Here is a 25044-nt window from a genome sequence, read left to right as displayed (position 1 = left end):
CAGCGGTTCCCAAACTGGGGTGCGCGCACCCCTAGGGGTGCACAGGCCGACCAGCAGGGGTGCGCGAGAGAATGCTTTTGATGATCTGTGCATTTTTTGAAGGGGCAAGTGAAAGAGAATTTTACTTGCCCGACCGGACAACTAATCTAATCTTATTAAAACATCGAATTAGGGAAGCACCAAAATTTCGGCGAGAATGATTCTGATTTTATTACACTTGGTGTAAACGGCAATTCATAATGGATAATCAATAGTAACAAGGTCGTGGCAGTTTAGACTTGCGTGAGACAATCTCATGGAGAAATCGAAACAAATGAACACAACTGCACACAGAAGAAACATACTGCGGTAAAAAATATATTTATTATATTTATTACATAAAGCCTAGCCTAATTAATTAATTAACATGACACGACTAAGAGAGTGCCGAAAATCAGGAAAATCAGTACAATTGTAAATTCGACATTGATTTTAAACAAGACTTCAAACGAGTAGTTAATATTAAGTGACTTAGGGCATATATTTTAGTACAATAATATCAATGCAGAACTGTCGCGCGTCTCTGCGCAACACACAGCGTCAGCGGTGTTTCGTTAGGCTACTGAATGATTCGCATTTTTGAATTAATAATTTGAGTCAATGATTCAGTGGTCCATTCATAAAGACAGGCGCTTGCGAATGAATCAAATGAATCAGCCGTCTGAAGGAATCATTTGAATGCCTCAATGACTCACTCATTAAGACAGTGCCACCTGCGCCACCTGCTGGCGGGTTACTTTCAAATTTAAAAGTAACTTTTTTGTATTTTTTACAACTTTTCATATTTGTAAATAAAAAAACCTGATGTAAAACACTAAGCTCACAGCATTATTTATGCTGTTGTAATTTTGCAGTGTTAATGCATTCATGCTACATTTCAGCTTCATTAAATTGTCTGTGTAAATGCATCTAAATGCCACTTCAGCTGCTTCTATTTCTCCAGCAGTGGAAAATTTGGTTTTGTTAATACTGATTTCATTTGATTGGTAACAGCCCTATAGAGTCTTATTATATTAAGTGAAATTATTAATAAAATGTAAGAATGTGATATGAAAGATGACACATGCATTTAATAAGGTTAGGGGGAAATGCCCTTTTTATAGGCAAAAAAAAACAACCTGGAAATCAATTCAAATAAATTTTAATATGCAGTAACTTTATATAAAATGCAATTTTCCAGCAACAAAAATGTGGCCAGTGAAAATGCTGAGTGGCTAGTAATTTTGGAAAACCACTAGCCACAGTGACTGGTGAGCAAAAGAGTTAATGTCAAGCCCTGTATACAGTGAATACTTGTATTTATACTTGTATTGCAGTAAAAAAAATGTGGTGTTTAACCGGAGTACGGTGGTGGGGGTGCTTGACGTGTCAAACACTAGAAAGGGGTGCACGCTGCAAAAAGTTTGGGAACCACTGCCTTAGATTTTCAGGTCAGCAATCATGTGTGAAAATGCACTGGATGAAAGCAAATTTTTCTTGAATATAAAATCAGAATGTGTGAACCAAGTGTACCCAGATATGAAAGCACTGCTTTTGGATCACTAATGTGTTAAAGATGCACTTTTAGGTTATCTGATAGAATTTCTTTTTCAAATGCCAGTTGTTTCTCAGAGTTTCTAAATAATATATGACTGTGCTTCGCATGTGTGTAGGTCCCCATTGTGTGACAGTAAAGGCTTTCAGGGTCTCATTAAGCTTGCACATTATAATCTAGTGATTTTTGTAATAGTAGAGTGACAGTCAGCTTAATACAATAAGAGTGTTGTGTTTAAAGGACACGAAATCCATTTGAAAGAAAGATTTTTAAAAAGCCTCACTTAACACATGACTTGAGTAACAGGTGGTGAATAACAGAGCCACTGTCATCAACATACTATTTATTGTGACTACAATAAATAATTAAATATTTCTTTAAAAGTAATTTAAAGAGCACTTATGTGAACAGTTAGTTGTTTATTTTTGCAATGAAAGCAACAAAAGATATTGGATGAGAGATGTACAGTATGAACGAAATATGCAGGTTTATTGAGAAGATTTTGAAACGGATTCTGTGAAAATTTAATGCATTTTATTTTCATTTATTTACCTCCCACAGGTGTTCAGCCATTAAATAATTGCAATTAAGTAAAAATGTTGTATAGTTTAAATTTATATTAAATGCAAATAGCTTAACTTTAGAGTGCTCTCTGGCCCACTTAAGTAGGACGTAAGTACATAATTATATGTATTTTCATAATTACTTCTATTGTCTTTGAAATATGGTTGAAATGTACTACAAATGTACTGGCAAACATTTATAATAAACACAAATATACTTTATAGTCATTTCTATTGAAACTTGTATGTCGTGTATTTAAGTACATTTGTAATAACACATTTGTAAAGTTTACTTTTTTAAAAAATATATTAATTTTAAATATATATATAAATGACAAACAGTTAAAATTATAATCAAGTATTTTATATGTGCATTAGTATGTTGGTCAACACATCAAAATGTGTATTTCTTTAAAACACAACTAAAACATAATTATTTCAAATGTATGTTAAACTAAACTTTTAATTTAATATTATTACAAAGTGCACTTTTTAAAAGTCTACTCAGATGTGTTAAGAAACAGTCATGAAAGTGTCTCTCTTTCAGTTCGCTTAAGTAGCCTTTTATTTCATTAATATTATTTAATCTGCAAATACAGCTTTTTAAAAATATTTTTAAGATTTGAAGTACACTACAAGTGCACATTCAACACAGTTAAGACTTTGTCATACTGAGAGACTCTAGTTATAGGGTTAATTCAGGATAATTGGACTGTTTTCCCAGTCATCACAATGTTAAAAAAATGTCCCCCCATTAAATGTGTTCCTCCCAAAACTATTTTGATAAATATTAGACTGTGAGCTGCATTTGTATGGTGTTTAACACATATTAAGTAAATAAACATAAATAAAGAAATGATATTTGTAACAATTGTTGCCAGAGTTTACAGTGAGGGTTAAAGGATCATTTGAATGTCACGTAATAAGCTACACTTCCTGCTTCGGCTCAATGTCAAGGCTGTTATGAGAGAGAGAGAGAGAGGGAGGGGTTACTGCGTCATGCTTACACTCGCCTTCCCTGTTCACTCTCCGCCGGGCAGCCGAGCACATGGTTTTGAATGTTAGTCCACTGGGATAAAGGACCCCTGCTTCACACAGCTCGCGCCTGCGTGCTCTTATTACCATCAAGTGAATTTCAGAGCCAACAGGAACATAAAGAGCAAGAAAAACAGAGCTCAAACTCACATGCTGAAGGCTGATGAAACTGCTGTCAGAATGTACTGAAACCTCAGGACAATCAGGTGGGACGCGTATGTGTGTGTTTTTGAGATTAGCCAGTTTAGTGCACTAAAAGTGGTGGTTTATAAACCAAAGAGCCAAAATGAGATTCAAGGGCATTGAAGAGTCCATAATCACTGGTATGAGCACAAACTGGTTATTGTGAATGGGCTGAATTGATCATATAGTCAGGCAGAAGGAAACGGTTATGTCATAGAACAAGGAATGTGATCAGGGAGTGAATACAGAGGTAATTACTGGAACTGTTGGTGTAGTATTAAGTCTGGTGAGTTTATGTGTAATCTGTTCGGCTTTAGTACTGTAAGTTTGAATGGGAAAGGTCATGTGACATCTCTGAGTCAGCGTGTGATTTCAAACATTACCAAAAACAGAAATATAATAAGAGAACTGCAAAAGTTCAATAGCAGTAAAAATGGGACTCACTAAAGGGAAGTAAATACAATTGAAAATACGTTTTTTTTTTTTTATATTATATTTTTAGTGTAATTATTTATGCGTGCAAAGGCAAATGTCACTATCCATAGGGATGTCCAATCTTTCTCCCACAGGGCCACTTTCCAGCAGAGTTTAGCTCCAGGCCTGATTAAACACATCTGAACCAGCGAATCAAGGTCTTCAGGATCACTAGAACTTCTAGAGGCAGGTTTGTTGGCGCTAAACCTTGCAGGACGATGGATTGGTTGGTCATTTTTGGATTGGTTTGCCAAAGCATTGTTAGCCAACTATGGTCTTGACTTCTTTCATTACCAACATAGTTTAAAGATTCTGCATTTTCCGAAGCCACAGTTCCAACAAACCTTCACAAGCCACATGGCAAACTTGTGTGGTTGGAGCTACAGCCCTCGACCTGTGGTTAGAAGCATAGTTTCTTTGTGAGTATGACATGTTGACCTAAACAAATCACGCTCTTGGCCATAATAAGCAAGCTAACAGTTCATTCCATACCCTTCATTCAATTTAAATACATTTCAGTCCATAAATTTTAGCATGTAAATTACCGTTTATAAAGAGTGCGCATGTGCATAAATGCATAAGGGGAAGAATGATGTAAGGAGGGATCCTGTGATAAATTAAACATCAAATAAAGGAAAACTATGGGGAACAAAATTATTGAAGTAGTCGTCAGATGCCGTCTTCGTTACAGTAGTATTTTGAAGAAATTATGTTACAGAGAAAGCTGCTGACTGAATGAACCACATGCCCACGGAATTAAAGTAAACTGCATATTAGCGTAATAAAAAAATGAATGGCTTTCTGTTGTTTGTGTAAATGAACTATAATTGTCCACCACCTATGCACGTTATAACAATCCGTCCTATTGTTGAACCAACATGGATCAAACTACAAAAGTGTGACGTTGTTACAACGGTTTCGCAAATAACTAGCTCATTTCTCATCATATGTAATTTCTGCAAATTACATAATTATACAATAAACGCACCCCTGTACGATAAAAGAGCTGAAAAACAATCCCACAGATTTACATTGAAGGAGGGACCAGAAGATCAGAGACTTGGCCCAGTAAGCAACCACCTACAACCACCCAAAAAATCATAACAACACACTAACAACCACTCAAAACAACCTAGCAATCGCTTAGAAACACCTTGAAACCACCATAGCATTGTGGTAGTCTCGTGTAGCTAGACCAGCGGTGGTGAACTCCGGTCCTGGAGAGCCGCAGCCCTGCAGAGTTCAGCTTTAGCTCTCCAGGACTGACGTTCGCCACCCCTGAGCTAGACCTTCAGACTGACGGCAGAAGGTCTGGGAACCTTGGCTGCTTTGAAAAGACCGCCCAAGAGACCTTATGACTGACAGGTAAAGCAACCAATCACGTTTCGTTTTGTGCCGCGTCATGTTTAGGGGCGTGGAAATGTCCCCACAATAACAGACTGGTGTGTAAAACTCTTGGACGTATTTTAAAGATTCTATGCCGCAGACTTTAAATATTTCACATACTTTTGAAAATTCAGCGTTAAGTTGATCCTGATAAACACAGTTACAGTAAACACAACAGCTCTCTTCTTTCATGAGGGGGTTTGGCATCACGGCATCTTTGTTTCCAGGCAGAACGTTAAAGAACGTGACACACACGTCTTCCGGAAATCCTGTATGATTCAACCAATCCGATTGATGACTTCCAATTTTGTGTGCGATATGCATCAGACGTTCAGCCAACGTTCTGTGGGCGTGACGTCTGAGGCTGAGACTGGCATCGTGGCATCATGAAATCTGAGCTTCTCAGCTTCTGTTCTCAAATATTCTCTTTTCTGTTATGCACAGCACAATGTTAAAATAGTATTGGTACTGCTTCAGTTTATCAAATGTATTTAAGCTTTCTGACAGCAAAACAGCACTTTAAAAGTAAAAGAAATGGAAAGGCTATTGTAAAACTAATTAGTTTCCTTGTACTTCCATCTTTCAGATAACCTATAAAAACCAGTGGCCTTGCTGACGTGTGGACCTCAGTGCCTTCATCATGTCGCTGTTCACACACGTGTTGGCCTGCCTCTTTGGCATCGGATCATGGGTGGCCATTAACGGGATGTGGGTGGAGCTACCTCTGATCGTCCCCTCCATTCCTGAGGGTTGGTACCTGCCCTCCTACCTCACAATCATTATCCAGATGGCCAACATCGGGCCTCTCTTCATCACACTCATACACCACTTCAGACCGGGCATGCTGGACGAGCGGCCCGTTATCTACACGATCGTAACGGTTGGTGTGGTGGCCACCTTCCTCCTGGCGTTCCTCTGGAACCGCACACTAACTTTTAGAGGAGGCGAACACAGTGCTGCCCTACTGTCCCTCAGCTTCCTGCTGTCTGTGGTGGACTGCACCTCGTCCGTCACATTTCTACCCTTCATGATGCGTCTACAGCCTTGGTACCTCACCACCTACTTCATTGGAGAGGGTCTAAGCGGCCTGGTCCCAGCGCTGGTGGCTCTTATCCAAGGCGTAGGGGTGGTCCACTGCAAAAATGCCAGTGTTAATGCGAACTTTAGCATGGGGAACTCATCCTGGGACTTCGATGGAGAACTGCAAGCACACTATCAACCGGCAAACTTCTCCGCTCAGGGTTTCTTCCTGTTCCTCAGTGCGATGATGATGGTGTGCCTGGGCGCTTTCTTGTTACTCAACTTCCACCCAGCTGTGGCGCGGGAACACAAGAGCAAAGGTTATATTGATGATTCTCAGCGGGTGGAGAAGGTTGATATGAGCCAGGCCCCAAATAATGAAACTCCAGAACAAAGGCCCATGTTGCATTTCCCAGAAGGCCCAGTGATAAAGCAACACAGTTCATTTGGAAAAGGAACCTACAGCACAATGAAGCTGGTCTTCATATTTGTAGTTCTGGCCTGGGTAAATGCACTGACCAATGCAGTCCTGCCCTCGGTCCAGGCTTACTCCTGTTTGCCGTATGGAAATCAGGCCTATCATCTTGCAGCCACTTTGTCTTCAGTAGCCAATCCAGTGGCTTGCTTCATTGCCATGTTTGTGCCAATAAGGTGAGAACAATGATGCGCTAAATTCATGCAACTATTCCATGTCTGAATTGCATTTGATTGGCTCACATGCTTTCTTTAATCATGCCGAAGGTCTCTGGTGCTGATGGGGGTTCTGACAGTGACCGGTACAGGGTTTGGAGCATATATAATGGCCATGGCAGCACTAAGCCCTTGCCCTCTGCTGATCAATCATGACCTAGGAGCAGCACTCATCGTAAGACTCACACACATGCTTTCCATTGGTCTTAGTTGTTCAATATTTTACAAGCATAAGTAAAGTAAATTTACTGGCACTAGAATTTAAATTCTTAATATTTAAGGTTCTTTTTTTGGCGTAAGTGGTTCCATGAAGAACCGTTAACGTTCCATGGAATGTTTACACTGCACAAAAGGTTCTTTATAGTGGAAAAAGGTTCTTTAGATCTTTAAAATGCTGTTCAAAATGGTTCTTTTAAAAATGTTTGTGAGGGCAAAAAAAACACATAATCTCAGTTTTCTCTTTCTCCCTTTATCTTTAGGTCATAACCTGGGTCATATTTGTCCTGACTTTGTCCTATGTGAAGGTGATTATTGGAGTGATCCTGCGAGATGAAGGCCACAGCGCCCTCGTGTGGTGTGGAGCTGTGGTGCAGCTGGGGTCTATGTTAGGTGCCCTGTCTATGTTCCCTTTGGTTAGTGTTTATAGACTTTTCCAGTCAGGAGATCCCTGTAATACCAAGTGCCCTAAATAAAAGCAATCATTATTCAGAGTAAAACACTAGTATGTTAGTGAACAAGGCTGAATAATACTCAGATGTAAGACCACACACATTTTCCCATTATAACTTTTTTTTTCCACATTTACATAGAACCTAAATCTCAGCTACTGTATTGTTTCAACAACTATTTTTCCATTTGGTTGTCATATTGTCATATAGTTCATAGTACTGTTAGTTACATCATGACAAAACAAGCTTCATAATCTTCTGTAATATCAGGCACTGCCGTATAGTTACAGTGTAACTTGTCAGTTATGACATTTTTGTTATATTTCAATGTTATTATACTTGATATTTAGTGTTTTTGTTATCATATTGAACTGTTGCTGAAGCCTGAGGTCATGTTTTTTAAAAGAATTGGAAAATATTTATGATTTTATATAAGGCCTTGCCAATCCTATTCCTATTCTTTTTTTTTTTTTTTTCTCAAGACTTTATTAAGTTTGGTAAAAAATAAATACATAAATATTTGTTCTCTAAGAATAAAGTTGTGTTGTGGTGATTTTTTTGAACATCTAGTTGACTAATATAAGTCTATCACATGAACTCATAGAACCCCATCATAAAAGTGGTCAGAATGGGAAACTCTGATGGTCGTGCATGAAATTATTTAAAGTGCTGTATAAATATTTCTATATATATATATATCACTTTATACAGCATATCAGCAAATGTGACAGAATTTCCATTTCCATAAGTCATCAGACTTTTTATATATATCTCCCATTATTCTACATATTTTCAGAAATTAGCTTTAGAAAGTCTAAAAACTCAAGTGAGCTAGCCAATGGCGATAGTGACCCAAAAGCTCCCTAAGGTGTTAAAATGAGAAAGAAAGCCTGAATCTTCTTCTTCTTCCTCTGGTTCATGTGCATTAAGTAAAACACAAACAAACACAAATCATCTGGCTAAATAATCCACCCACAAAATGTTATAATTATAGGTAAGCTAGCTACCTAATTATACCTTGTATAAACTTATTTTAGGACAGTTTGTATTCTTTCATACTACTATTTCAGCACACATAAGTTGTTATGTGTAATGAGAACATTTGGTTTAATACTTTTTTCTTATTATACTGTTGAAAAAAACAGCATATGCTGGTTAGGTATGTTTTGATGCTGGTTTGAGCTGGTCCTTTGCTGGTTTAAGCTGGTCCTTTGCTGGTTTATGCTGGTCATGTGCTGGTCCTAAACTGGTCCGATCAGCTTAAGACCAGCACATGACCAGCTTAAGACCAGCACATGACTAGCATAAACCAGCAAAGGACCAGCTTAAACCAGCAAAGGACCAGCTCAAACCAGCATCAAAACATACCTAACCAGCATATGCTGTTTTTTTCAACAGGGAGGCCTATACATATGGAATAATTACAAGTGCTACAAACTAAATAAGCAGGCCTACTAGTATAAATAGGGGAGGCCAGAGAATGTTTACTATTTTGTATCTTTTTGAATCAAAGACCTTGAAATGTGGTGGACTTGGGGAAGGGGTTGATGGGGGTGGGTATTTTTTGATTTACAAAATAAATTCATGTTCAAATTTAAACAGATGTCCACTACTCTTAGCTGGTTGTAACAGCATGGTCACTGAGTTACAAACGTTAAGGGAAAACTATAAATTATCCGCTACTACTGCGTACTGAGTAAGTACTAGTATATAAGAAATCACATTATTACATAATATTTAAAAACTGCCCCGAACTAAACAGAAGATCGAAGCCCTTACCAAGATGGCCGCCGTTCCGGATCGTGAATTTGACTGGCTGAGGCGCAACTTCCGCTCTCGACTCCTCCTTTGTCTGGGTCCTTTCGGTCCTCCGCCTAGTTATTTATTTATTTCCTTTTCGTTTGTGGGGTATATTTTTATATATCCTTATCTCTCGGTTATTGAATGACATTCGATTCCGACACATATATGCCTAAAAGCAAAGCCCCCAAAATGGATGATCTGGACTACAGTAAGTAAAGCTGGTTGAGCGCTATGTTTTAGTGCCGCATCACGACTGACTCTCTCCTTATTCACACGAGCTCTGCAAAGGCGGAATGTAGGATGCTTTGGTTATTTTAAAGGTTTAACCGCTAATGTCAGCTGTTTGTTGTCACATCTATGGTTTCTGCAGCTGCAGTACATAATTCAGCCTGTCATCAGCAGTCATTGTGATTCATTCATGTTTGGCCTCCTTCAGTTGTTTACATCTGTAATGTGTCTATTTGGTTTTATCAGAGGCTGAATAAATTAATGCCAACATTTGTGTTTCTTAGAGGCCTTATGTGATACTTTTCAGCTGTTCATCACATATGTGTCATTCTTGGATGTTTCAGTATCTTTTTTTTTTTTTTTTGGAACCTTATACAGATTCAGCCTTATCTTGTCATAACTTAATTTTTAGTGAATTCTAAACTCAATTGTGCTTGTCATCTGTCGTCATGCACACTTCATACCTTACTGGAAGATCTTGAAGATAGGATGGAGGCCTACGTATAGCGACTTATAAAAGTCCACAGGGGCCCCTTTAAAAACCTGGGGTTTAAATAACAAAGAAACATTGTGTTGAACCCATAATTTCTATTTCCGTGTGAATAATCGGATGGAAGTACATGAGTGTAATTGATCTGTGAGTTTCTGTTTCTGAGATGTTCTTCTGTTGAAGCTCAAGATGCTCTTTGGATCGTCTCAGATGATGCTGGTGAACATGATCATCAGGTTTTGTTCATACAGCTCCCAGACATTCTCAGAGACCGAGATATTCTCGTATTATTAGTATTATTATTATTTATTCAACTTTATTCTTCCTTCTTCAAAAAAGAAGATTTTTAAAGTATCTATGTACAAATTTAGAATTTGCAGATGAAACAAAAGATGAGAGATGAAATGACAAAACATCTGAATTGGCAGATTTTTTTTGTAATTGTTTACACAATTTTCGTAACTGCTGTTTTAGAATAAAATTTTTCCTATTTTGAATCTTTTGGAATGAAAACACTTGAAGTGGGGTAAGGGATTTTTGGATGGTTATTTTTACTGTTATTTTAAACTAAAAGAAAAAAAAATATTTTCTGTATTTGTGCAAAATTAGGATTTGCAGATAGGTTCAAATGACAGATGAAATGACAAAACTGACGTCATTTAAATTGGCACATTTTTTTCTTTAAATCATTGCCTTGAAACATTTTGCAACTGCTGTTTTAGAATAAAATATGGCTTATTTTGTACCTTTTTATACAAATAATAAATCACATAAAATACATCCGGAAATCTCTTTTAAAACTAAATTCGATACAGTGGTATTTAGCAGATGTCGCATAGGTTTTGCTGAAAGGTGAAGACCGTACTCAGTGCATGTTCTGCAAGATTCCCCTTTCTGTAAAAACATGTTTTATTGGACTGTCCTGCTTTTAATGTGTGTAGAAAACTCTTTTATGAAGTGAACTCACGTAAAGAGTTTAGTATAATTTTGCTAGAAAAAGTTTTAGAATTTTTATCATATGTTAATGTGAAAAAATCTTGTGTAATATATCTTGTGTTTGTTTGTTTGCTGGTTTTTATTGTATTGTTATTGTTCTTCTATTTTGCCATGAAAATAGCCTAAAATGCTGACATGGCATTAAATAAAAATATACCGGTACTAATACTACTACTTAGGGCTGCGCGATTATGACAAAAAATCATAATTGTCGATTATTCCTTTGAAATAGTAATTGCGATTATTAATTTACGATTGAATGAATGATGTTTACACCTTTGTTTGAAGCAACTGCATGCCATATTTTTATATGAAAATAAACAAAACTGAAAAACTTTTAGTGCTTTTCTATAGTATTAAGCCTCAAATTTTCCTTTATGTCTGAATTTCCTCCCGCACTGATCACACGTGTACGGCATCGCTCCCGTGTGGATTTTCATGTGTTCATTAAGGTTTCCTTTATTTCTGAACTTCTTCCCGCACTGATCACACGCGTGTGGCTTCTCGTCAGTGTGGATTTTACTGTGTTTGGCAAGGTTTGCTTTTTGCCTGAAAGTCTTCTCGCACTGATCACATGCGTACGGCTTCATTCCACTGTGAAATTTCATGTGAAGATCAAGACTTTGTTCGCATGAGAAGCTCTCTCCACACTGAGGGCAAGTGAAACATATTTGGGCTCTTGTTTGCAACGAGGGATTCAAGGATGTTTCATCAGTTTTGATGGCATGATGTTTCTTCCCCGCTTCAATCACTTCTTCCATCTCCTTGTTCTCTTCCATCAGGTCTAAAATTAAAGTAAAAAAATTTAATTTTCATAAAATCATTAAAAATGCCAAAATGTAAAGGGAAAAAGACGTGAACACTGATACATTAGCAGAAAGTATGATCATTTTGACGGATTCGTTTGAACTGTGTACGCTGATTTTAATAACATTACAGTCAGGAATATCACGTCTCTGCAGTGAGAGAGAAGTGTTAAATATTTGATGAACTGCATTTAACATTTTTCAAGTCAGGGTTGTAAAATGTTCCAAATTTAAGTAACATTAGCTATGTTTCCATCCATTTTGGAATATTGCATAATAAAAAAAAATGCTGGAACGTCAAGATGCGCAGAAATTCTAAAAATGTGCATTAAAAAAAACTTGCGCGCATTTGAGCAGGATACGTCGAGTAGGATTTTATCCGATAAGAAAAAATGCACATGATGGAAACACATTTACCGAATAAATTCGTCCATGCGCATCAAAAAAAAAAGTCATGTGACTTAGCGCTACGAGACCAGTGCTAACCAGCGGACCGATCTTGTTCACAGCATCTATGCTGGCGTCAAAGTATTTCTGTATAATTGTCTTACACGACTGACTTCCCAAACAGCAGCATCCACCTCCGAAAGCAACGATTGCATTTATTGCATTGTTTCGAGGCGCAAGTAATTGATCATATATGAAAATTATTATATTGAGTGGCTTCTCCTAGTTTTATTAGTGATATTTAGTGCCAGTTTACCAGGAAGTGACGACTCGTTGGATGGAACGGTGCTTTATTCGCCAATTTTTTTATGCGATATTCCAGTTTTGCGCGTAAGTTTAATTCGAATCTTTGGATGGAAACATAGCTATTGTTGCAAAAATTGTGAATCAGATATAAATAAATCAGTTCAGATAATATTTAGTCTGACATCCTAATGTTCGCAATCAGTATGTATGTTTCTCAAACCTCTTTTTATTGGTTGAAAACCAAAAGAAAAGAAAATTTGAGTTTTATGCTCCATTTTGCGCCCAGTTCATGGAAAGTTACCTGGATATTATTTGCTCTGAAGCTGCAGTACAGAAGAGTTTAAGCAATCAATTATTGACCAAGTACATAAAAACAGTACAATGGTAAGCATACAGGGTAACCACCATCAGCTAGGACTGCGCAATTGATCGCATAATGCATTATAATTTGAATGGTCAAGGATGGTTTTCGTGGGAAATGTCAGTCTCATGACATTCATCTTTATATGATGGCATCACATTCATAAAGACCAAAAGAAGAAAGCTTTTCAGAGATTTCAACAGGCTTAAACTGTAATAGATGCAAGATATCACTGTCACAGTGAGGAACATTTCACCGCAGTAAATAAACACCTTATTGATAACACGGTAAGGGGTGGAGATATTGTACATAATTTACGCGCAACATAACCACTATCAATATACGGTGTCTTGCTTTTGTAATGAATTCACACTTGCAATTTACTTTCGCTTTCAAATTCACAATCACAAGGTATTAGTCGATGACATTCAGGACCTGTTGCGCACCAAATCATCCACCATGGTCTTGTCAGTCACTTCATTTTGAGTTTATTCAATGACTTGCTCACAGACTTTTCATTAATGGATGAATCTGCATTTTTGAACAAATCTCTTGAACAAATGATTCAAAGACAAGTACCGACCTGCGGCGGAATCAAGTACGATTGTCTAGAATCAATCTGATTGAAGTGGTCGTAAGTACCTAGGTACTATTATCGATAATAAATACAATTTTGTAGAGAATACTGATAGACAGTGTAAGATGAGCCAACAAAGACTTTATCGTCTGCGGAAAATAGCTAAATTTAATATTGATAGGACACTGATGACCGCTCTTTGTAAGGCTTACATTTAATCGATTTTAACGTTGTCATCGATTTGTTGGTTTCAAAAATCATAATTGTCGATTATTCCTTTGAAATTGTAATTGCGATAATTAATTATGGATTAAATGAATGACGTTTACACCTTAGTTTGAAGCAACTGCATGCCATATTTTTATATGAAAATAAACAAAACTGAAAAACTTTTAGTGCTTTTCTATAGTATTAAGCGTCAAATGTCAACTATACATCGGATTGGTTTCTCTTTAAATAAAAAGGTAAAAATATGCATGGTATTATAATGTTATACTAAAACTAAAACAATGGAAAAACCCTTAAGATAACATGTAGAAAGAAAAGCATGCAGAATAACATACGTGGACTTTAAACGATTAATTGCTGCTTTGAACGATTACGTAATTGTGGCATCCGTAATTGTAATCGCGATTAGAAATTCGATTAATTGTGCGGCCCTACTACTACTGTACCTTTTTAAATTAAAATACTTTAAACAAGGTGGAGTTTGGAGGAAAGGGATTGATGTGGGTCGGTACTTTTGGTTCTATCATCCAAATGTAACAAAATTGTCTTTCTGATATTTTGAAGTGCAATGGAAACAAATTGTATGAAGTAGAAAAATGCAAAATAGAAGCATTTTCATTAGCGATCTCTGACTTTACACCCCATTGTACTTTATATCACCGACTCTGTTCAGAAAGCAGAAGCTGATAGTGTCATTTAAAAAATTTTTTTTAAGTGATTGGCTTGAGGATTTAAGCTGAAAATGTGTTTTGCGAGGAGCGTCGAGTATGTGTCTCTGCCTGCAGCCGCTGCTTTCTGAGCTGCTGTGGGTTTGGCTCTGTTCTGTCCTGGCGTGCTCTCTTTAAACCCTCCAAACACCAGCTGGTGTCGTAAGAGTCGTCCGTTAGTCCACAGATAACCTGAATGCAAACGTCTCCAGTATGTAAACAGCTCCTGCGCATGTTTGCATTTCCATCTCACATCATAAAGTGAATGATATATTAGACACAGGCCAGCAGGAAAACGAGTGACCGTTAACGTGGAAAACTGTGTGGATTTGTGTGAAAGAGGCCTGGATGTTTAGTGAATAGGAACGGAAGTGAAAAGCCTATGCAGACCCTGTGTCCTCATTTCGCCCCCTTTTTCTGTCTCTCCACAGTCCCAGCGGACCTGAGCCCAGAGGAGCGCTCCGAGCTGGAGGAGATCCGGCGCAGGAAAGGAGCGCTGCTTCTGGAGATCCAGCGACTGAAAGAGGAGCTGAGAGAAGCCATTATAGAGGTGGAGGGGCTGGAGAGCAGCACAGAGGGCAGGTTAGTCTCACATTTACCCGTTTTATTGATGGGAACCGGTTTGTGCTTCTGGTTGTTGCTCCAGTGTTTGCTTTATTTCGTTCTCCAATTTGCCTTCTCTGATAGATAACACTCAAATAAAAGCACACAGACGTTATCTCTCAGTTGCTGTGTATACAGTGCAGTCGTTGACATGAACTTGAACTCTACATGCTGTAGGTTTGTAGGACACTCAAAGTGAGTCCTTGTACTTCACCCCTCAAACGTGAAAACAGTATTGACCTCCTCTCTGTTTTTTTTTTTTTGTAGTAAAACATTACAGAAGAGTCGGCATGTGGCCATGGGCAGGAAGAAATTCAACATGGATCCGAAAAAGGTAAGCCGTCCTGTTTAAAGGGTCATATGATGCTGCTAAAAAGAACATTATTTTGTGTATTTGGTGTAATGAAATGTGTTTATGCGGTTTAAAGTAAAAAAAACACATTATTTTCCACATACTGTACATTATTGTTTCTCCTCTATGCCCCGCCTTTTTGAAACGCGTCCTTGTCTGAAGGAGGGACTTTGTAGAAAACGAAGTGTTTGAGAGAGGCGGGGCATAGAGGACTTACAATAATGTACAGTATTTGAAAAATAATGTGTTTTTTGAACATTAAAGCGTGTCAACATATTCTGTTACACCAAATACACAAAATAATGATCTTTAAAAAAGCATCATATGACCCCTTTAGAAAAAAAAAGTGAGCCATTGTTTACCAGCAATAATATCACAGGGTTGCATTTTAATATACAGTTATACAGTATATCCCTCTTATTTAGTTAAAATTATTAACATTTACATTTTCTGCAAGGGGCATGTAAATTTATGAGCACAACTGTATATATACACTACCGTTTAGAAATTTGGTTAATGTTTTACTGTTTTTGAAAGTCTCTTCTGCTCACTAAGCCTGCATTTATTTGATCAAAAATACAGTAAAAACAGCAAAATTGTGAAATATTATTTCATTTTAAAATATCTGTTTTCTAAAAAAATAAGAAATCAGGAAGGGGGCCAACACTTTTTCACACCACTGTGTGTATATATATATATATATATATTTAAATAGAAGTCTATGCAACGTTGTAAATGTTTTCACTGTCATGTGTCCTTGCTAAATAAATAATTTATTTTTTTAATATTTAATCAAAAACACAGGTTTCCCTGATATTCATAAAAATATGTTACTAAAATATTTGTCATATTATTATTATTATGTTGCAGGAGCATAAGATATTTTATAGGGCTGCCCTCGACTAAGGATTTTTCTGGTCGACTAGTAGTCGTTCATTTTAAGCATAAGTCGACTAATCGCACATTTACTAATAAACCATTTAAATCATTATACTGAGCCTTTAATTGCCTACAAAGCCTAATAAGCGCTCAAGCGCATGCATAAAGCTTGCTACAGCGCACCGGCAGAAGTAATAATTATGAATGTGTCAGGGAAAAACAGTAAGCAGGCTGCATTAACATTTTAATATTGTATTGATAAACTAGTGCTTTCTTTGTTCTCGGTTTAAGAGATGAAGTCGGCGACACCGACTTGTCATCTCCGCAGTAGTGATGCTCCTGTCTGCATGTTTCATACGGATTACATAATCTGAGAATATTTGTTTTCCATTTGAATTGGTTTATTTGAAAGTAGACATTTCACTCTCTATAGATATGTTTTTCATATCTGTACGGCAAGTATACACGGAGTTTCGCGCTCAAGTTCACAGAGACCGAGACGGCAGAAAGCGCATCCTGTTTGCTTTCATTATTTTACAAAAGCGCAATGTTTTGTTGTTATTGTGAGTGCACACAAATAAACGTAGAGTCTTCACAGATTCGAAAGATGTATTACTTTTATCTGTATGACCAGAAATGAGGGAGTATTGAGGGATTATATGAGTATATGAGGGAGTATCTAGGATAACATCAGATTGAGTGGCAATGTAAAGTTGCTAATACTTACATATTTCAGATGATAAGCCATATTTGAGGCGAGCGTTTGAATGTCCTGCGCAAGTACTGTATTACCACAAAGACCAGCCGTTAACGATCTGTCCATCTCGGACTGCGTAACTTCGCCTGTGGAAGTGTGGATTTTTTTTTTTCTTCCTGCGACTAATACAATTTTGGTCGACCAAGCCTCTTCAGGGCTTGCAAAATCGCTAGCCCGACGTCCCGGGGCTATTGTGTTTTCCAGTCGGGCTACTAAAATATTTCACCGCCCTGCCCGACGGGTTATCTTTAACAGTGATATAAAATTCCTTAGAGAAAGAAATCTCAAGTGCATCATTATATTGGATCCGTGCATTCGGTCTTAAAGGGGCAGCAGCCTATAAATACCTGCTGTTCCATAAGCGCCACCTGCTGTCAGAGAGTGACATTTGCGTCTCATTCACAAAGCTAAAATCAAACCATTCAGTTTTTGCTTCAGATTTCGAAATTATACAATCTACTTGCAATCTAAATAACATGTATTTAGCATCTTTGTTTGGATCATGATTAAAATGCAGTGGTTGCCTCTGATTTTAAATGGAAAAAGCACAGCCAAAGCATTAGTTTGTTTATATGAAGAGATTTATTTTATTTGTATTATTTAATTATTTGATTTGGGATTTGCTTTAATTTCAAGTTAGTTTTATTATTTGACATATTTCAATTTCACAAAGACGTGCCGCATTTTGTTGGAGAAATAATAAAAGGACACCTTTTCATTTATAATTTGTCTTAAATCTCATTTTGTTAAAAAGAAAAATTGTGAGAATTTTACTGTGAAATCAGTATCGTGCATCGCATCGTGAGTTGAGTGAATCGTTACATCCCTACATGCTACTAGTTTTTGCTGTGGTATCAAAGAAGTATTCTGTTATTTAAATAATAAAGAACCATGTTTTTTTGCTCATCTGCAAAATAACCTGATCTGTTACTCAAAATCTGATATGATAATGCAATATGATCCGAGCCGTGGGTTTTGTGATCTGTTGCACCCCTACTCTCTTGACTTGTTATTTGAAGAAAAAAAGCGATCAATGAAGTTTTTAATCATGCTGATTTGTCCACAGTAAAGTTCAGCAGATGTCTTTTTTTTTTTTTTCTCCTCGGGCTACTTAAATTCATTTTGGGCTACCAAAATCTGAAGAATGTCTGCCCGAAGGGCTACCAGCGATTTTGAAATTTGGCGAGCCCTGCTCTTCTGCTTTTTTTGTTGTTGTTGTTAAATCTTATTTCTTTTTTTTTCTTAATTTTTCTACATTTTGTCCTCTGTTTCACAGGGCATTGTATTCCTAGTGGAGAATGAGCTTCTTAGACACACTTCAGAGGACATTGCCCAGTTTCTGTACAAAGGAGAAGGACTCAATAAAACTGCAATAGGAGACTATCTGGGTGAAAGGTATTGTTAATTATTATCTGTGTTACACTTACATGCTACAATTATCAAGATTTTGTATTATTTTTTTATGACAGTGTAAAAAAAAGAAGAAGTTTCTAATTGGTGAAAAAAGCAGTAGAAGCAGTTTGATATTTTTGATGTGCGATATGCTAAGCAGGTACAAAACTAACTATATTTCAGATGCTCAAAAAAAAAGTGGCAAGTGGAGTGCATTTGAGATGAATTTAAAGACAGTCTTCTGTGAGGGTTTTACCCTGAAAACTGTCTAACAGCTAAAGAACAGCATGCTAATTACAGTATTTATTTTTTAATAATTTAAAACTAGCCTTGCTTGTCACTTGCTTGCATAATGTAAACTATATTATCGCCCAGCTCTAATCTGCTAAATGCAACTATAATGCATGAAGATATTAGATATTATAAACATTAACATCATGATTTTATGTAAAGCTACTTTGAAACAATGTGAAAAAGGCTATACAAATGAATTTGATTTGACTTTAATCTCACCAGTCGTGTAGTTAATTGAAGGCTAGACAATCGTTGTGACCCATCCCTGCTGTCTATGATTAGTCAGAACCAAACATATTAAAACCGAGATGTTGTTAAAATATGACTCTCCCTCTCTTTCAGAGATGACTTCAATATTAAAGTATTGCAAGCTTTTGTTGATCTCCACGAATTCACGGATCTGAACTTGGTACAAGCACTTCGGTAAGTCAGCAGATTTTGTGTTTGCAACTTTTCTGGATGCTTCTTCATAAATATATATATATATATGGTTGTTGAATAGTATTCATACAGTTGTTGTGCAGTGCTTGTGTTCCTGATGTGTCCGTACGTTTATGTTTACTACAGGCAGTTTCTGTGGAGCTTCCGCTTGCCCGGCGAGGCTCAGAAGATCGACAGGATGATGGAGGCGTTTGCACAGAGATACTGTCACTGTAATCCTGGAGTCTTCCAGAGCACAGGTCATACATGCATGCATAATTCCCATCGGTGTTACTTCACTGTTAGTCAGAAATGCACACTGCACAGTATAGTCATAATTGAGTAGGTGTGTCTGGATTTGACTGCTTGTGTAATTCAGAGAACATTTCAGAACTTGTCCACCACAGACCTGTTGCTACTACAGTTCAGGAGTATTTTAATGTTAGAGAGTTAGCCTAGAGTAGACGCACCATGCCTCTCAGTTTTTAAACTCTGTGTTCTCCTCGCAGACACCTGTTACGTGCTGTCGTTTTCCATCATCATGTTGAACACCAGTCTGCACAACCCCAACGTGCGGGACAAGCCCACGGTGGAGCGCTTCATCAGCATGAACAGAGGCATCAACGACGGAGGAGATTTACCCGAGGAGCTGCTGAGAGTGAGTGTGCACCCGCATAAGAAAGTCAGCGTTAAAGGCACAATATGTAATTTTTCGCCACTAGAGGGCACATATTCAAAACAAACAAAGAGACAAAGGCGTGGTTTGATGACGCAGTGACTGAGTGTGGAATCATGGGAGTTGTAGTCTTCATCCCCACAGCCGATGCAATCCGACGGGACTCGGGCAGAAATCATGTTCATGGATGAGCTAATGATTTATTAACATAATAGAATGAAGCAGGGTGAGGCTGAAAGCCAACGAAACGAGGCTGCTGAACGAGCGTGACACACGACTCGAAAGCAGACCGCTTCCGCTCCTTCTGGTCGTGCGTATGTGGGGTAAAGCAGAAAGATGTCAACAATTCTGTGTTTTTCTGTCAATATGGGGTGCTGTGTGTACATTAATGAGGAAAAAAAATTAACTTAAATGATTTTAGCAAATGGCTGCAATATAACAAAGAGTGAAAAATTTAAGGGGGTCTGAATACTTTCCGTACCCACTGTATATTAAAGCGTCTTTGGTGTTTCCATGTTTTCTACAAAACAAAACCCCGGAAATCGAGGGGTTATGTCATCTACACAATGACACTATGGACACGCTCCGTGTCACTAGTTAAAATTGCTTATTTCTCTGGATTTAAACATTCTTCAAAACATTTGGGATAATGTAAGTACACAAGTCAGCAAAATATGTAACACTGTTCTAGTGGTTTTTGAATATTTTAATAAAAAAAATCTTACATATTGTGCCTTTAATGTCTCTTCTGAACTTTTCCAAAAAATTTTCCAATGTTAAAATAATGAAAACGAATGACTTCTGTAGTGCCCTATGATTTCTGTGATGTGGAAAACTTAGACGGAATCGTAGAGTTCAGTCATAAAATAGAATTTACTGTAGAATGTCACTGAATTTGGCATATTTTGGATGAAAAAATCAAAAGTAAGTCTATATGTTTAATCAAATCATGATATGGACTAGTGTCTGTGAATATTAAAGTGCAAAAAGTCTGCTATGACACTGTACTTCTCAAAGTAATAATAATAATAATAATAAAAATTTTATTTTAACTGTAAACCATTGTTGGGTACTTTCAAAACAGTAATTTATTACTAATTACATCATCAATGTTGTATTTAAATTACTTTTCTAATTACTCTGTCTGAAAAGTAATTTAGTTACTCAATAAGTAACTTAATTATTTAAATCGTTGATTCTAGTTAAAATCCCTATAAACGTTAAAGCAGAGACAATAGAAATTAAACTTTCAAATCGAGTCAAGCGTGGAATAGTTTAGCGTTTTAGTTTTAAAACAAATGTAATACTTAAACATTTTAACAAAAAATGTAACCTTCTTTAGTTAACAAATAGAATTACTCTGCAAAATATCTGAATAATAAAAACGCTCAAGAAAAGTTAAACATTACATGTATCAAGCTGTAAGCATTACATTTTTCAAAGCAATGAGCACCATATTTCATGCACACTGACATACTGTACATGTATTGGCACTAATACTAATTTTGCCTACTCTTTACAAAAACCAACATTTTGTACTGTCGTTCATGCACATATGCTTGTATTACCATACAGTAAATAAACAACATTCTGATATTGCGATATTTTATATACTATACTAAATACTTATTGCTTAGCACATTATTAACATCGACATCTGATAGTAGATCAGTAAACACTGAACTAAATATGTATGTAACATTCATCATGGTGCAGTGTAAACATTCCAGTTACTTTTTATATATCGTATTATAAATTATATTTTTATAATATGATATAAAAAAAATAAATTCCTTGTTTTGTTCGATGTAGCCTAGTAAAAACGTTATAGGCTATAGTAGAATAAAAACCCCTATATAAATCTGAATGCATATCGTATTTCAACATATTGCACTCCCTTGCACACATTTCAGTTTGGCAAGATGTTTATGAAAAGCCCAACTAGTAAAATCCATACAAGTTTATGTAAAAATAATAAATTACAGAAATGGCATCCTCTGCTGAAGAAAGCCGCGTCAGATCGCACTGTTCTTCTGAGGTAAATTCCAGCTTATTCCTAATAGCAGGTCTTCCAAAAACAATGAAAAGTAGATGAATCTTATCATTATTATTATAATTTTTTTAAATCTATTTTTGTATCTAGGTGAGGAAGGTGTTTGCGCATAGGTGTGACTGCAGATAATGAGCTTAGAGACGGGAAAGACTTCCTCGCTTTAGTTTTTTATACGGATTACATAATCAGATAATATTTGTTTTCTATTTGAATTGGTTCATTTAAAAGTAGACACCTCAAGCTTTCTATAGTCATATTTCTCATGGCTGTGTGTGTGTCAAGTATTCGCTGAGTTTAGGTTCATTTTTGTGACACGTTGCAGATAGAAGTTCACGGAGACAGAGACGGCAGAAAGCGCACCCTGTTCGTGTTCTTTATTTTACAGAAGCACAATGTTTTGTTGTTATTGTCAGTGTACACATATCAAAGTAGACCCTTTTTTTAGATTTGATTGATTTTAGTCTTATCTGTATCTGAGTAGGCTTTATTAGGTTATTTTCTCTATCAGAAAATACTGCAAGTGAACGCGCAGAGGGTTAAAGACGCTGAATTAAATTTTACCTTTAGACAATACATTTAGATTTTAAATTTAATATTGATTTTAGAACTGCTGAAATTATTTACAGTATGTAACGCAAGTACTTTAAAAGTAACTGTAATTAAATTACCTAAAAATGAACAGTAATCCCTTACTTTACTTTTTCAGTGGATAAGTAATTTAATTACAGTAACACGTTACACCCAACACTGGGCCAAGTGTTCTCAAAAGTTGGCCAAGTGGAAAAATGTAAATACTAAAAAGTAAAGGACCCAAAACTGATCCCCGAGGAACACCAGAGTGCACCACACCGACGTCCCCAAACCACGACTGATGATCCGCCAAAACTGTCATGCTGTACAACATTTTGTGACAAATTTCTCTCCCCAGGGTGACGCCAGACCCTCCTACGCCTGTCTAGGAGGTTCACATAGAACCGCGACTCATCTGTGAAGAGCACTGTAGCCCACTCATTCAGTGTCCACCTGCGGTTTTTTGTGGCTCACTGCAGATGTAGCTGTTTGTGTGCTCTGGAAAGAGGAACCCTCACAGCTGGTCTTCTGGCTCTAAAGTCTAACTGTCTGAGTGGACACTCACACCCCTGTTGCATCCTGAAGGTCATTTCACAGGCTGACTGCAGGCATGAAACGATTTCTGCGGGCATGCAGGGTCAAGTATCATCTTGATTTGGTGTTGTGACCCATTGTCTGCCTCCACCATGCCTTCTACTCACACAACCAGACATTCTGAACCTGTTCCAGGCTCTGGAAATGACACTTTGAGATGTTCCCACTGCATCTGAAACTTCATGCTGAGTCATGCCTATTTGCAGCATTCCAATGGCACTGTTGAGGTCAGAATCCTGCAATCTCACTAAACTTGGCATTTTCAATGCTTTCTGACCTCAAGTGAAGCTTTCAGAGTCTTAAATGATGACCAGTTCCCAATTACAGACAGTGTTGGCAAAGTTACTTCCAAAATGTAATGCATTATATATTACTATACTGTCTTTTGAAAGTAATTAGTTACATTACAATATTACTGTCTCTGAATTGTAATGCGTTACACTACTTTTGAGTTACTTTCACCAAAATATCCACATTAGTATTATAAAATGTCAAAATGTATTTTATTGCTGCTCATTCTACATCAAGTGGAGGGTAATGTGGTAGGTCTATATAGCATAAAATATATGAAATCATATTTAGATACCGGTATGTAGGTCTACATTAATGTTACGTTGTAGTTTAGGTTAAACACAGATAAGCACAAACCGCATTATTACATTCATAATAATAATAAATAACACCAGTAAATAAAGCGAAATATTATCATGTACAAACAATAAACACAACACCTAGCCTATAGGCAATTTTGAACGGTTTCAGAAGAAAACAAGAATGAAAAATATAAGTTAAACAAGCCAAAATGAATTAGTCTAATTCAATGCGAATCTGAAAGCAAATGGCGTTCTCGCGCAGCCTACCCCTCTCATTCGGCATTAATCCATTAAATGTGTCCATATTTGCGATGTATTTGAATGCTAAACTATTATTTATTATGTAAACCAAGCTTACTTAACGCACTTAAAAAACATCCTCGTCACATGAGCAAATGTGTGTTTGGCCCGAGCTCAGGCTGATCGACACGGATTGTACTACGCAGTAGGCTACGCACTATTTAAATTAACCAGTGCATCTATGTTTGGTTGACTGTATTTTATTCTGATAATGAACAGGCTGCAACGTTTGCAATGCTGTATGTGTGTGCGTCAGGCGCCGGCGCGATGGAACAGCGGAAACAAACAACAAAAAAATACTCTGTATTTTTGGTCATACAGATCATTCGAAACTGCAATGTGTTTACTTTATTTCTGTCATCTCGGTTTCCTTTCCCTGGACTTTCGTAGAGCGCCGCGCCACACAAATAGCAGATGAACCAAACTCAGCAGCATAGCCTATCTCTCAGTCTTTTCCTTTCGTTTTGTTAATCTGTTAATTAGGCTATTTAAGTCAAATATTTCGCATATTCATTCATTTTATATATACACTATGATTTAATAAAAACAGATTTTATTTTTAGTTAAACTTAATTTTTGTTGCTCGTCCGCCGTCTTTTTCTCTTCTCCGACCCCGCAGCTCTCTCCGATAGCTTAGTGTTAGTGGCACCAGTCCAGGTGTTTCCAGGTTTTACTCGTGCTATTTCTCCATGTTGAGAGTTTGGTGTTGCACATATTGCACCTGACTATGCATTCTTATCCTTTTCTCCGATGAACTGAAAATAACAGGAGTGTGTCCATCTCACAAATGTAGAATCCGTCTCCGCAGTCATCTCAACCATCTAATTCCAGCAACAGAAGATAGACAAACTATTTTACCCGCGGAATTTTTTCTCTGGTGCTGTTTTGCGGTGTTAGTAAATTCACCACTTAATTTTGAGTTAAAATATGTTGTTGTAACTTGCGTTACTGAGATTGTAACGAGTAATAATATTACCCAAATTTGATTAGTAATGCGTTATATTACTGCGTTACAGCAAAAAGTAATATACTACTGTAATATTATTACTTTTGTAATGCGTTACTCCCAACACTGGAAAT

At 36.9% G+C, this 25044-nt stretch overlaps 2 protein-coding genes across 6 annotated transcripts in view; both read left to right on the top strand.

The window, feature by feature from the left end:
• slc52a3-2b (solute carrier family 52 member 3-2b) overlaps positions 1-7895 on the top strand; it is a 10777-nt gene extending 2882 nt beyond the window's left edge. Inside the window, exons 1-4 of one of the 3 annotated variants that reach the window (XM_016519578.1) lie at positions 3180-3377; positions 5801-6885; positions 6976-7099; positions 7404-7895. In XM_016519578.1, coding sequence (XP_016375064.1) covers positions 5855-6885; positions 6976-7099; positions 7404-7616 — 1368 coding nt within the window. In that variant the 5' untranslated portion in view covers positions 3180-3377; positions 5801-5854 and the 3' untranslated portion in view covers positions 7617-7895. Of the gene's footprint in view, positions 1-3179; positions 3378-3988; positions 4019-5800; positions 6886-6975; positions 7100-7403 lie in introns of those variants that run through there. The other 2 variants (XM_016519580.1, XM_016519579.1) reach the window with 2 other exon arrangements.
• A 1309-nt stretch (positions 7896-9204) lies between these two features.
• cyth2 (cytohesin 2) overlaps positions 9205-25044 on the top strand; it is a 30573-nt gene continuing 14733 nt past the window's right edge. The window contains exons 1-7 of one of the 3 annotated variants that reach the window (XM_016519581.1): positions 9205-9603; positions 14913-15063; positions 15352-15418; positions 18349-18467; positions 19101-19181; positions 19326-19438; positions 19688-19836. In XM_016519581.1, coding sequence (XP_016375067.1) covers positions 9537-9603; positions 14913-15063; positions 15352-15418; positions 18349-18467; positions 19101-19181; positions 19326-19438; positions 19688-19836 — 747 coding nt within the window. In that variant the 5' untranslated portion in view covers positions 9205-9536. Of the gene's footprint in view, positions 9604-14912; positions 15064-15168; positions 15262-15351; positions 15419-18348; positions 18468-19100; positions 19182-19325; positions 19439-19687; positions 19837-25044 lie in introns of those variants that run through there. The other 2 variants (XM_016519583.1, XM_016519582.1) reach the window with 2 other exon arrangements.

Source organism: Sinocyclocheilus rhinocerous, unplaced genomic scaffold, assembly GCF_001515625.1.
Source record: "Sinocyclocheilus rhinocerous isolate Xijiao unplaced genomic scaffold, SAMN03320098_v1.1 scaffold1470, whole genome shotgun sequence".
Classification (NCBI taxonomy): Eukaryota; Metazoa; Chordata; class Actinopteri; order Cypriniformes; family Cyprinidae; genus Sinocyclocheilus; species Sinocyclocheilus rhinocerous.
Note: the sequence above shows the minus strand (reverse complement) of the source record. Positions and strands in the feature narration are given on the sequence as shown.